Source organism: Coregonus lavaretus (genome assembly GCF_964263955.1).
Source record: "Coregonus lavaretus genome assembly, chromosome: 5".
NCBI lineage: Eukaryota > Metazoa > Chordata > Actinopteri > Salmoniformes > Salmonidae > Coregonus > Coregonus lavaretus.
Genome location: NC_139992.1, coordinates 17230803 through 17243440, shown reverse-complemented (window position 1 = coordinate 17243440; position 12638 = coordinate 17230803). Strand labels below are relative to the sequence as shown.

The following is a 12638-nucleotide window of genomic DNA, read 5'->3' as shown; positions in this document are numbered from 1 at the left end:
ACAGGTCCCCCAGAGACATCAAGCATCCCACCAGAGGTTATGGATGTCACTAAGAGCTCTGCCTCTCTGTCTTGGTCGAGACCTAAGGATGATGGTGGCTCTGCCATTACCGGATACTATGTTGAGTACAAAGCAGTGTCCTCTGAGACATGGGTTCGTCATGAGAAGAAGGTCATTTCAACCCAGTTTACCGTCCCTGGACTCACTGCTGACGCTGAATACCAGTTCCGTGTTATTGCTCAAAATGATATTGGAGACAGCGAACCAGGACCTGCATCCGAACCAGTCACATGCAAAGATCCATTCGGTGAGTTAGGAATTTAGATAACCATGTCTGATGTCACATCATGATTGATGACATTAATATACATTGAAATGCTATGTTTTTACATTTGCTCTGCTCGGTCTTCCAGACAAACCAAGCCAACCAGGCGAGATTGACACAGTAACTGTCACAAAGGATGCTGTCGCCATCAAGTGGGCGGCGCCAGAATGCGATGGTGGAAAGGAGGTCCTTGGTTACTGGGTTGAATACAGGAAGTCTGCAGAGGCTACCTGGAAGAAATGCAACAAGACACGCACCAAGGAGAAAAAGTTCACCATGACTGGTCTGGCCGAAGCCACTGAGTATGAGTTCAGAGTGATGGCTGAGAATGAGACCGGAATCAGCAGACCACGCAGAACAGCCACATGCATCAAGACGAAACTGGGTGGTAAGTGACAGAAGCAATTCATTATTTCACAATTGTATGGATGAACACTACAATAGCTTTATTTATTACTTGTTTATAATACCTTGCGAAAGTAAGGTGATACAATTCAAATAATGATTTAACTGTTGTTTTTCCAACAGCTGGAACTCAACCAAGCCTGAGGAAAGAAATGGATGAAGCTACCACTAAATTATACCAACCAGGAATTATGAAATGCCAGATTATTGGTAGACCTCTTCCCGATATCAAATGGTATAAATCTGGCAAGGAGATAATCGAGTCTCGTAAATATGAGATGAGCTCTGATGGCCGTAACCATTCACTGACCATTATGACAGACCAGCAAGAGGATGAAGGAGAATACACATGCAAGGCTATCAATGATGCAGGTGAAGCAGAGACCAGTGGCGTTCTGGTTTTGGAAGCTGCTCCACAGTTCAACCCTGACTTCCCATTGAAGAATACCTACTATGCCGAAAGCGGCACCACTCTGCGTCTACATGTTGCCTACATCGGACGCCCTGAGCCTAAGATCATGTGGCTTTATGGAGCTACAACTGTGGTGGCTTCTGAGAATATCAGCATTGAAAACACAGAACATTATACTCACCTTGTGATCAAGAATGTGCAACGCAGGGTACATGGAGGAAAGTACAGAGTCAGACTGCACAATCACTTTGGCAGAGCTGATACTGTCATCAATGTTGAAATCCAAGGTACTTTTACATTGAATTAGCACAAATCTACAAATTGTTTACGATCTACAATGCGTTTTACAATGTGACTACAAACTAATTGTGACTAATTTACTTATTGTTTTCAGATAAACCTGCAATGCCTGAAGGTCCCATTGTACTTGATGCCCTGTTGAAGAACTCTGTGATTATTAGCTGGAAACCACCAAAGGATGATGGTGGCTCAATGATCACAAACTACATTGTGGAGAAGCGTGAAGACAAGGAGGGTGATGACTGGACACTCGTGTCCTCATCCATCACAGGCACAAACTGCCGCATTGCCAACCTCGTTGTAAACGCTGGGTACTTCTTCCGTGTGTATGCTCAAAATCGTTATGGTAACAGTGAGCAACTGGAGATCCCTACTCCCATCCTTATCAAGAGTTCAATGGGTAAGTTGAGTCTCACAATATAGTTACATGATCATATATTTGTACAAATATGAGATGTTCAAAGCTTTGGATCCTTACTAACGTTATTCTGTTATATTTACAGATAAACCTTCACCACCACTGCTGCCAGTGGTTTCTGGTGTGACCAACGTTTCCTGTGTCGTGTCCTGGAAGCCTCCACTCATTGATGGTGGCTCCAAGATCAAGAGCTACTGCCTTGAGAAGAAGGAGAAGAAGGGCGAATGGACACCTGTCACTACTGATGAAATCAAATCCACAGTCTTCTCTGTCAAACGCCTCACTGAAGGATGTGAATATATCTTCCGCGTGAACTGTGAAAATCTTGGAGGAGTGAGTGTATGGAGTGTGGAATCTGAACCAGTCGTTCCAAAGATGCCTGTTGATGTCCGTGCTCCCGCCTTCAAAGAAGAACTGAGGAATATGAGTGTCAAATACAAGAGCAACGCCACCTTCGTTTGCAAGATCACAGGACAACCCAAGCCTGTAATTAAATGGTTCAGACGTGGCAAGGAGATCCAGTCTGACGGAAAGAAACTGAAGATTCAAGAGTTCAAGGGAGGCTATCACCAACTGGTTATCTCTGCTGCTGATGAGGAAGACTCTACCGTCTACCAGATCAGAGCAACCAACCAGGGAGGATCCATCTGCACCACTGTCTCTCTGGATGTTGAAGGTAAGATCACAAATGTGTATTCAATAATACTTACATAGTGTGAATACAATTACATGTATTTGTTCCACATATCAAGAACATTATTAGTCAATTCATAATAGTTATTTTTTTGTACTAATGATGTTAAATATTTTTTTTCTGTCTAGTCCCTGCCAAGATTAACCTGCCCAAGAATCTGAAGGACAAAGAGGCAATCCCTGCCCTCCGTGGAGAGATTGTGAATATCAAGATTCCATTCAGTGGCAAACCCGATCCTGTCATCACCTGGCAGAAGGGACAAGACCTCATCGATAACAACGGATACTACCAAGTCATCGTCACAAGGTCATTCACATCGCTTGTGTTCCCCAACGGAGTTGATAGGAAGGATGCCGGTTTCTACATCGTTTGTGCCAAGAACAGATTTGGCATTGACCAACAGACAGTTGAACTGGATGTTGCAGACGTGCCCGACCCACCACGTGGTATCAAAGCAAGTGATGTTTCTAGAGACTCAGTCACTCTGAGTTGGCAAGTACCTGCTAATGATGGTGGAAGCAGAGTAAACAGCTATGTTGTGGAGAAGTGTCCCACAACAGCTGACAGATGGGAACGTGTTGCCCAGGCTCGTGATACTCGCTACACCGTCATCAACCTGTTCGGAGGAACCAGCTACCAGTTCAGAGTCATAGCCGAGAACAAATTCGGTCAAAGTCAACCATGTGAACCAAGTGGTCCCGTTACAACAAAGGAGGATAAATCAAGAGTCCTTGGCTATGACAGCGAGGTTAGTGACAGAGATGTGCCCAAGCAAAAGGCTCCCCATTCAAGTGCCAAGAATGTGCATACCAAGTACATGATTGCTGAGGAGCTGGGACGTGGCCAGTTTGGTATTGTTCACCGTTGTGTTGAGACCAGCTCTGAGAGGACATACATGGCCAAATTCGTCAAGGTGAGGGGTGCAGATCAAGCATTCATCAAGAAAGAAATTGCAACACTGAACCTAGCCAGACACAACAACTTCTTGTGTCTTCATGAGTCCTTCGACAGCACTGAGGAATTAGTCATGATCTATGACTTTGTCTCAGGTCAAGACATCTTTGAACGCCTCGGCACAGCCGACTTCGAGCTGAATGAGCGTGAAATCGCCAACTACATCAGACAAATATGTGAAGCTCTTGAGTTCTTACATGACAAGGTTTATGGTCACTTTGACATCAGGCCTGAGAACATTGTGTACACCACAAGAAAGGGCAGTAAAGTCAAGATCATTGAGCTAGGACAGGCAAGACACCTGACTCCTGGGGACCAGATCAAGGTTCAGTACACTACAGCTGAGTACACTGCTCCTGAGATCCACCAGAATGACATGGTCAGTAGTGTTACTGACATGTGGCCAGTTGGTGTTCTAGTCTATGTCCTTCTCAGTGGACTCAATCCATTTACCGCCGAGACTCATCAGCAGATGATTGACAACATCTCAAATGCTGAGTACAGTTACGACGACGAAACCTTCAAGGTGCCTACTGTTGAAGCATTAGACTTTATCAACCGCCTTCTCACCAAGGAGCGCAAGCACCGGATGACTGCTGCCCAGGCTTTGGAACATCCTTGGCTGAAGATGCCAACAGAAGAACTCAGTGCCACAGCAATAACGACCACAAGGCATAAGAGATACTACCAGGCCATGGCAAAGAAAGAATGGGCCACTGTTGTTGCAGGAGCAAGAGTCGCTAGCGGCGGTGCAATCAGAGCCCAGAGAGGTGTCACAGTCGCCAAAGTAAAGATCGCACCATTTGAACATGGCCCAGTCGGTGGTCAAATCATTCATACAGTGGTGGATGTGGGAGCAGATGTCAAATTTGCTTGCAACATTGAGAACTACGACAGCGCCACAGAGGTAACATGGTACTGCGGTGTGCGTCAACTAGAGGCAAGTGACAAGTATGAAATCGACTATGAGGATGGTCTGGCTGTCATATGTATCAAGGGCGTCACTAAAGCAGATGACGGCACCTATAGATGTAAGATCATCAATGATTACGGTGAGGACAGTGCCTACGGAGAGCTCTTTGTAAATGGAGTCAGATCATACCGTGAGTACTTCACAGCCCGTGTGGTGAGGAAAGTGAAACGTAGAGTGGACACAGCAAGACTGCTCCAGAAACCACCAGAGTTCACCCTGCCCTTGTTCAACCATGCAGCTTACATCGGAGAAGATGTTCGCTTTGGTGTGACTATCACTGTGCACCCTGAGCCTCGTGTTACATGGTACAAATCTGGCCAGAAGATTGTTCCTGGTGATGATGAGAAAAAGTACACTTTCATAACCGACAAGGGTCTTTATCAATTGGTGATTCACTGTGTTGATGCTGAAGACGATGCGGAGTACTCGGTTGTGGCCCGTAATAGATTTGGTGATGACAGCTGTAAGGCAAAACTTGCTGTGACACCTCGCCCAGCACCAGCAGACAATACCTTGAGGCCCATGTTCAAACGTCTCCTGGCAAACGTGGAGTGTAGGGAAGGCCAGAATGCACGCTTTGAAATCAGAGTGTCAGGACTCCCAACTCTGAAGTGGGAGAAGGATGGCATGCCATTGGCATTTGGTCCACAAATTGAAGTGGTCCATGAGGGCCTGGATTACTTTGTCCTGCATGTGAAAGATACTCTACTTGATGATTCTGGCTGTTACAGAGTTACTGCAACCAACTCAGCTGGATCTGCCAGTTGTCAAGCCATTCTCAAGGTGGCCCGCGTCACCCATGTGAAGAAGGTTTACGAGAGTGAAAGAGACAAAAAGAAACAAACAGAGAAAGAACAAATTGAGAAGAAGGTCAGATTATCTCAAATCATGTCTGGAACTGATGTCATGCCACTTCCTGCTTTGGCACAACAAGCTTTGAGAGAAGCTACATTGTTGTGCCAACCAGTAGAGGCAACCAAGAAGGACAAGACTGAAGCTGAAGATAAGAAACGGAAAGAAGAAAGGGCAAAGAGAGCAGAGGAGAAGAGACTGCGTATGCCTTATGATGTTCCCCAACCTCGTGAACGTGGCCCAACTGCTCTTTTGGAAGACATGGAAATCAAACACTACAAACCTTGCTCCGACATGAAATGGTACAAGAAACTCCGCGATCAATATGAGTTCCCTGAACCAATGGACAAGATTTCACAGAAGAGACTGAAACGCATCCGTCTCTCCAGGTGGGATCAGTTCTACGAAGTCCCTCTGCCAAGAATCAAGGAATCTTACAAGCCAAAGTGGCGTCTTCCACAAGTTTCACAGGATGATTTGGAGACTGTCAGACCTTCAAGGCAGCGCACTCCGTCTCCTGAAATAGAAGCATATCACAGAATTAGAAGAAGGTCTCTTGGTGATCTCTCAGACGAGGAGCTTCTCCTGCCAATTAATGAATATCTGGCAATGAAGAGAACTGAGGAGGAGAGACTTCAACTTGAGGAAGAACTTGAACTTGGCTACTCTGCATCCCCACCAAGCCTTAGCCCTCTACGCTTTGAATTAGGTGCACTGCGCCACACATCACCAAGACGCACGGTCTATGAAGGAGAGGAAGAGGGTGAAGAGGTTCCATTATATGACAACTATCGTATTCCTTCTAAGTATGAGGCTGGTCCAAGCTATGTTGACCTTCGCCTGCGCCATGACAAGGCTACATTCAGACCGCCAAGACAAAACCAGAGAGTGTTTGAGGAGAGGGAGGATCGAGAAATGCTGAGAAATGTGAAAACAACTCAAAGAATAACCAGTTACAAGAGTGAACTGAAACGCATGGAGTTTGAAGAAAAAACTAGAACCGTGAAGAAAGACAGAACTACAACTTCCCATGTGTCAACATATATAGCAACTAAAACTGAGGGGAGAAGGTCACCCACCCCCGAAAGAACTCGTCCACGTTCCCCTAGTCCTATTGCTATTGCCAGATCAGCCTCCAGATCCAAGGTGGAGACTGTACAGGTGGCCAAAGTTGACCACCTGGCAAGATATGAGTCAAGAAAAGCCGTTCTGCGATCCGAGAGGACATCAGTAGAAAGGAAGGAGGTTGTAAGTATGCAGCCCTTCAGCCTCGACCATACCCCACGAGTCACTGTGAGGATGCGTTCCCACCGTGTGCCATACGGTCAGCACACCAAATTTACACTGAACGTCCAATCAAAGCCAACCGCTGAGGTGAAGTGGTACCATAACGGACAACTGATAACCGAGAGCAGGAGGTACCGTATGTCCAACCTGAGTGGAGTTCTGTATCTTCAAATTCTTGACTGCACCACAGAGGACAGTGGCACTTACCGTGTCGTCTGCACTAACGCAGTGGGAGAATGCTCAGACTACGCCACTCTGGATGTCGCAGGCATGGGAGAGTATTCTAGCTATATGGCACCTCGCGAAGACGAGGAACCCCCAGCTCTTCCTGTGGCAACCAAGAAAGGTGCTTACCAAATATCCTCCTCCAAGACAGTGAAGACAGTTGAAACACACGAAACACACATGGAGGAGTCCAGCACCTTTAAAGGAAAGAAGACTACTCTACCCGCGTCTATCCTGACAAAACCACAGTCCGTCACCTTAAATGAGGGAGAGACTGCCAGATTTGCATGTGATGTTGACGGTGAACCAGTGCCAACTGTAACCTGGATGCGTGAGGGACAAATTATCGTATCATCTGTTCGCCACCATGTCACTACAGAACAGTACAAGTCTACTTTTGAAATCACCTCTGTTGAGATGTCAGATGAAGGCAGCTACTCAATCGTGGTAGAAAACTCTGAGGGCAGCCAAGAGGCGCACTTCAGTCTAACCATCCGCCGATCGGAAGCCAAAGAGGAGGCCTCTTCTACAGTGAAATACTCAGACGAAGAGCCCACAATGCATTCCCCTAGTCCAGTCACGTCTCCACCAAGAATGAAGTCTCCTGAATCAATCAGCTCTCCAAAGAGAGTTAAGTCCCCTACCAGCCCTACACCTAAATCACCCACTGAGAAAGTCACCCTCAAAACCAAGCCCTCCATCTCATCTGGCCTTCAGGACATGACTGCATCTGCAGATTCCATCGTCAAGCTGACATTGAAAATGACTGGAGATCCTAAAGCTGAGATCTCATGGATGAAGGATGGAAAGGTAATTTAGTCACATTTGATTTAATAGTCACACTTGAATTGACATTTCAAAGGAAATAAATATAGGTTGAAATATAAGCTTTTTACTTTCTTTCATTTTTTTCATTTGCAGACTCTCATTCACGGTGGAAAATATGAAATGTGTGAAGAGCATGATTCGGCACACCTTGAAATCTATGAATCTGAGGCCTCTGACAGTGGAGTTTACAAATGCACAGTCACCAATAGTGCTGGGTCATCATCCACAAGCTGCATTGTCTCTATTCAAGGTATGATTACTCTATACTGTATATTAAAAAATAATGTTTTATTGTCACACACCGGATAGGTGCAATGAAATGTGTTGTTTTACAGGGTCGGTCATAGTAGTACAGCGCCCCTGGAGCAAATTAGGTTTAAGTGCCTGGCTCAAGGGCACATTGACAGATTTTTCACCTTGTCAGCTTCGGTATTCAAAACAGAAACCTTTCGCTTACTGGCCCAATGCTCTAACCGCTAAGCTACCTGCCAATGTAGGAATTATTTATCATAATTAAGGCCCCGTTCTGGTGATAGTGTTATCTTTATATTATGTATTCGATCAACTTATCTCTTGATAAGTCCAGTATCTATAAACCTTATAATTCTGCACATGGCCTAATATCTAATCAATGTATCTCTTTTTCTCTGTCTTAGCCTCAAACAAAACCAAAGCACTTGCAACAAAAACAGAAATTTCAGAGCAAGTTATGAAAAAGGAAATTGTCTACGGGGAGGTTGAGTCTTACACAGAAATCAAGGCATCCCATACTCAGATGGCCATGACTGAAGGTCAGTCTCTCACCCTGAGAGCCAACATCCCCAGAGCTTCAGATATCAGATGGCTCCTGAACGGAATGGAACTGGCCAACTCAGAGGACTACAGATACGGTGTGTCTGGAAACAACCATACTATGACCATCAAGAAGGTCAGCCAATACGAGCAGGGGATCATCACATGTGAAGCCAAAACCGAGCATGGCCTTGTCAAGTGCCAGTTCGACACTACTGTCACTGAAGCACGATCAGATGCACCATCATTCCTTGTGCAGCCACGCTCTCAGAATGTCAATGAAGGACAGAACGTCAAGTTCATATGTGAGATTGCAGGAGAGCCTGCCCCTGAAATCGAGTGGCTTAAGGACAACATAATGGTGAGTAGGCTACAAAGAGTTGTAAATAATGTTTGATTTGATTTCTGCAATTAAATTACATGTAATTGTACTCATCCCATCAGGGGCAATCAGAAAAGGCAAGTCAGGTTACAAACATCACTTGAATAGGTACTTGAATAATACAAAACACAAACTAATATGTTATTATTTTGTCTCTCTCTGTACAGGTATCTATGACCTCAAACATAAAACTGAGCCGTTCCAAAAATTTATACACTCTGGAGATTATTGAGGCTACAGTTGCAGACAGCGGCAAATACACCATCAAAGCCAAAAACAAACATGGACAGTGCTCTGCAACATCATCTCTCAACATCATCAGTAAGTTATCATTGCTTCATCAACCATTGTTTAATTAAAAGCTTACAGTACATTGTGATAATGCAAAGCTTTCCCAAGTTCTTTGAAAAATGAAACTTGAGTCGCTACATTTTACTAATAGCCTAAATTAAAGACTAACCTTTCATTTTCCTTACCAGTATTTTCCATAGAATGTTAACAAAATGGACACGCCATTTTGTTTATATTCATATAGAAATATATACAGATGGACTTCAGCATCTCCATCGAGAAATCCCCATTTAGCCATGCACCTCATAATTTGCGTTATTCTCACAGCTCTTGTTGAAGAACCTGCCAAAATGGTTATAATGGAGCAAAGTGCTGCTGCTGCCAGCTTGCATAGTGACAGTTTCTCAGCCACATCAGTCCATATGGCTGGAGCATCAATGGCTAAAGCATCAATGACGCAGGAAGGCTCTTATCAACGCCAATTTGAAAGCATGTCTGCTGCTAGCATGTCCGCCATGACATCTGAATCAATGGTGTCCATGAGCTCCAGCAGTATGATGAAAATGTCAAGTGAAATGATGTCAAGTCATGCTGTTTCAATGTCAACTCATGGATCCTTAATGACCGCTCTTACTCATGGTGGCGGTAAAGGTGAGATGAATTAACCTTACCTATAAATCTATTAGTAGTATAGTCTGAGTGACTATCGTATGTTGTTCCTCTGCTCTCAATAAGAAGTTGACATGTTCATTAATTCCTATTTTTTTCTTCTCATTGCCCTGTAGCTCCCAAAATAGAATCTCTCCCAGAGGATATCAGCATTGAGTCAGGAAAGCCTTTGAGCGTGTCCTGTGCTTTCTCTGGAGACCCAACACCTGAGATTGAGTGGGCCCGCTCAGGGAAACAGTGTGATGAAGACAGTGACCGGTTCCACATCGAAACCACGGAGGACCTCACCACCCTTGTAATCCCCTGTGTGAAGGAAGACGATGCCGGAGCGTACACCCTCAAACTGTCCAACGAGCTTGGATCTGCCATGGCAACTGTCAACATTCATGTTCGATCCATGTAAAAAAAAAAAAAAACACGTAAACTAATCATTTCTATCCCCCATTTTCCCTCCTCCAGTACCTTTTTATTTATTGAATTAGCAAAAAATAATCTTTACTTGATAAAGACCTGGATTTCTGTTCTTGTAAATATGAACTATTTTTATACCAAACTTGACATAAATTTATGCCAAACTAGACTAAAGTCTAAAGTTGTTATAAAATGTGCCATATTGGATAATTATGACTAGGATTTTTGAACCACTTTTCTGTGACATGTACATAATGTATATAGCCGAATTTAACGGTTATGGAAAATGTATGAATTGTTATTTATGACAATATTAACTGAAACAAAAGGAACGAAATGTTTAACAGGAGAAAGTTTCACATAAACGAATACCCTGAAAAACCTGAAACTAAACTCTGTGCCTCAACAAAAAGTTGAAGTCTTAAGATTTCCTCAACAGGTAGAGAGGCTCCCTGTTGAAGTTTATACTAAATCAGAGAAAGACAATGTTATGCACCGTGCATCTGTGCGTGCAATATTACAAATACTCATATGAATTGTAACATGATCATAAGACCCTGAGTGCTGTTTGCATATACCCTCATGTAAGCAGCACAACTAGGTCTTGTGTTCAGACTGACTATGTCATACCACCATTTTAATGACATGCTAAAAGTGCGAGCGGCCTGCACTTTGAGCTCTATTTTTATGTGCTCTGTTTCTGGCATTGGACAGTTGAATTGGCTTTTTAAAACGTAACATCACCTGGCCATTAAAAAACAAAAGTCAATTCAAATACTTCATTGCAGAAACAGTGCCACCTCTTGGAGGATTGTTAGGTAATATTTTGTGTGTGTGAGTGTGTTTTAGTTTTAGAATTTCACCTTGCCAGTAGTCAGGGTAGCCATCAAGTGAATGTACCACAGTGATACCATCTACCGTGAAACAAAGAAAGCAAAAAGCATGAATAATGATGCCCTGCACTTTGATTTAACTGAGTCTATTGATGTAGAATTACTACTATATTCATCCTCCTTGAGTTTTATTTTACTGATTTAATAAAGCATGATTTCAGCACTAGTGAACAACTCTGTGTTTCTTTATTCGCCTCAAGAACCTTGTGTTGATGTTCAGTTTCCTTTACTTATCAATGATTCCACCACTTTCACATTTTCAAATGCAACACAAAGGTAGAAGGGAAAATAAGAACTAAATGGATACCACAATCACAAGTCACAATTGATTCTACAGAATATTACAGAACAGTACAGAATATTAACCTGTTTAGGTAGCTCATTTCAGGAGAGCTTAGGCTGGAGTACATATTGTCCCACGTTTTGTCAAAGTTATATAGCTTATAGTTTGTTATTTTGAAAGTCAAAAGTCTAAGTCTATAACTGCGTTCGTCAACATTTTGTAGGCCTACATACACCACATGACCAAAAGTATGTTGAACATCTCATTCCAAGATCATGGCCATTAATATGGAGTTGGTCCCCCCTTTGCTGCTATAACAGCCTCCACTCTTCTGGGAAGGCTTTCTACTAAATGTTGGAACATTGCTGCGGGGACTTGCTTTCATTCAGCCACAAGAGCATTAGTGAGGTCGGGCGCTGATGTTGGACGATTAGGCCTGGCTCGCAGTCGGCGTTCCAAATCATGCCAAGGGTGTTCGATGGGGTTGAGGTCAGAGCTCTGTGCAGGCCAGTCATGTTCTTCCACAACAATCTCGACAAACCATTTCTGAATGGACCTTGCTTTGTGCATGGGGGCATTGTCATGCTGAAACAGGAAAGGGCCTTCCCCAAACTGTTGCCACAAAGTTGGAAGCACAGAATCGTCTAGAATGTCATTGTATGCTGTAGCATTACGATTTCCCTTCACTGGAACTAAGGGGCCTAGCCCGAACCATGAAAAACAGCCCCAGACCATTATTCCTCCTCCACCAAACATTGTGTGGGCGAGCGGTTTGCTGATGTCAACATTGGAAACAGACTGCCCCATGGTGGCGGTGGGGTTATGGTATGGGCAGGCATAAGGTACGGACAACTAACACAATTGCATTTTATCGATGGCAGTTTGAATGCACAGAGATACCATGACGAGATCCTGAGGCCCATTGTCATGCCATTCATCCGCCGCCATCACCTCATGTTTCAGCATGATAATGCACGGCCCCATGTCGCAAGGATCTGTACACAATTCCTGGAAGCTGAAAATGTCCCAGTTCTTCCAAGGCCTGCACACTCATCAGACATGTCACCCATTGAGCATGTTTGGGATGCGCTGGATCGACGTGTACGACAGCGTATTCCAGTTCCCGCCAATATCCAGCAATTTTGCACAGCCATTGAAGAGGAATGGGACAACATTCCATAGGCCACAATCAACAGCCTGATCAACTCTATGCAAAGGAGATGTGTCGCGCTGTATGAGGCAAA

General features: G+C 44.1%; 1 protein-coding gene across 1 annotated transcript in view; it reads left to right on the top strand.

Annotated features, from left to right (window-relative positions):
• Positions 1–11067, top strand: part of LOC311128726 (titin-like) — a gene marked incomplete at its 5' end in the record, with an annotated part of 168109 nt that extends 157042 nt beyond the window's left edge. Inside the window, 11 exons of the mRNA XM_084160971.1 lie at positions 5–307; positions 414–713; positions 854–1429; positions 1537–1842; positions 1946–2536; positions 2683–7655; positions 7767–7923; positions 8330–8826; positions 9015–9168; positions 9466–9789; positions 9924–11067. Of these exons, the coding sequence (XP_084017097.1) occupies positions 5–307; positions 414–713; positions 854–1429; positions 1537–1842; positions 1946–2536; positions 2683–7655; positions 7767–7923; positions 8330–8826; positions 9015–9168; positions 9466–9789; positions 9924–10210 (8468 nt within the window). The 3' untranslated portion in view covers positions 10211–11067. The remainder of the gene's footprint in view (positions 1–4; positions 308–413; positions 714–853; positions 1430–1536; positions 1843–1945; positions 2537–2682; positions 7656–7766; positions 7924–8329; positions 8827–9014; positions 9169–9465; positions 9790–9923) is intronic.
• Between the last annotated feature and the right edge of the window lie 1571 nt (positions 11068–12638).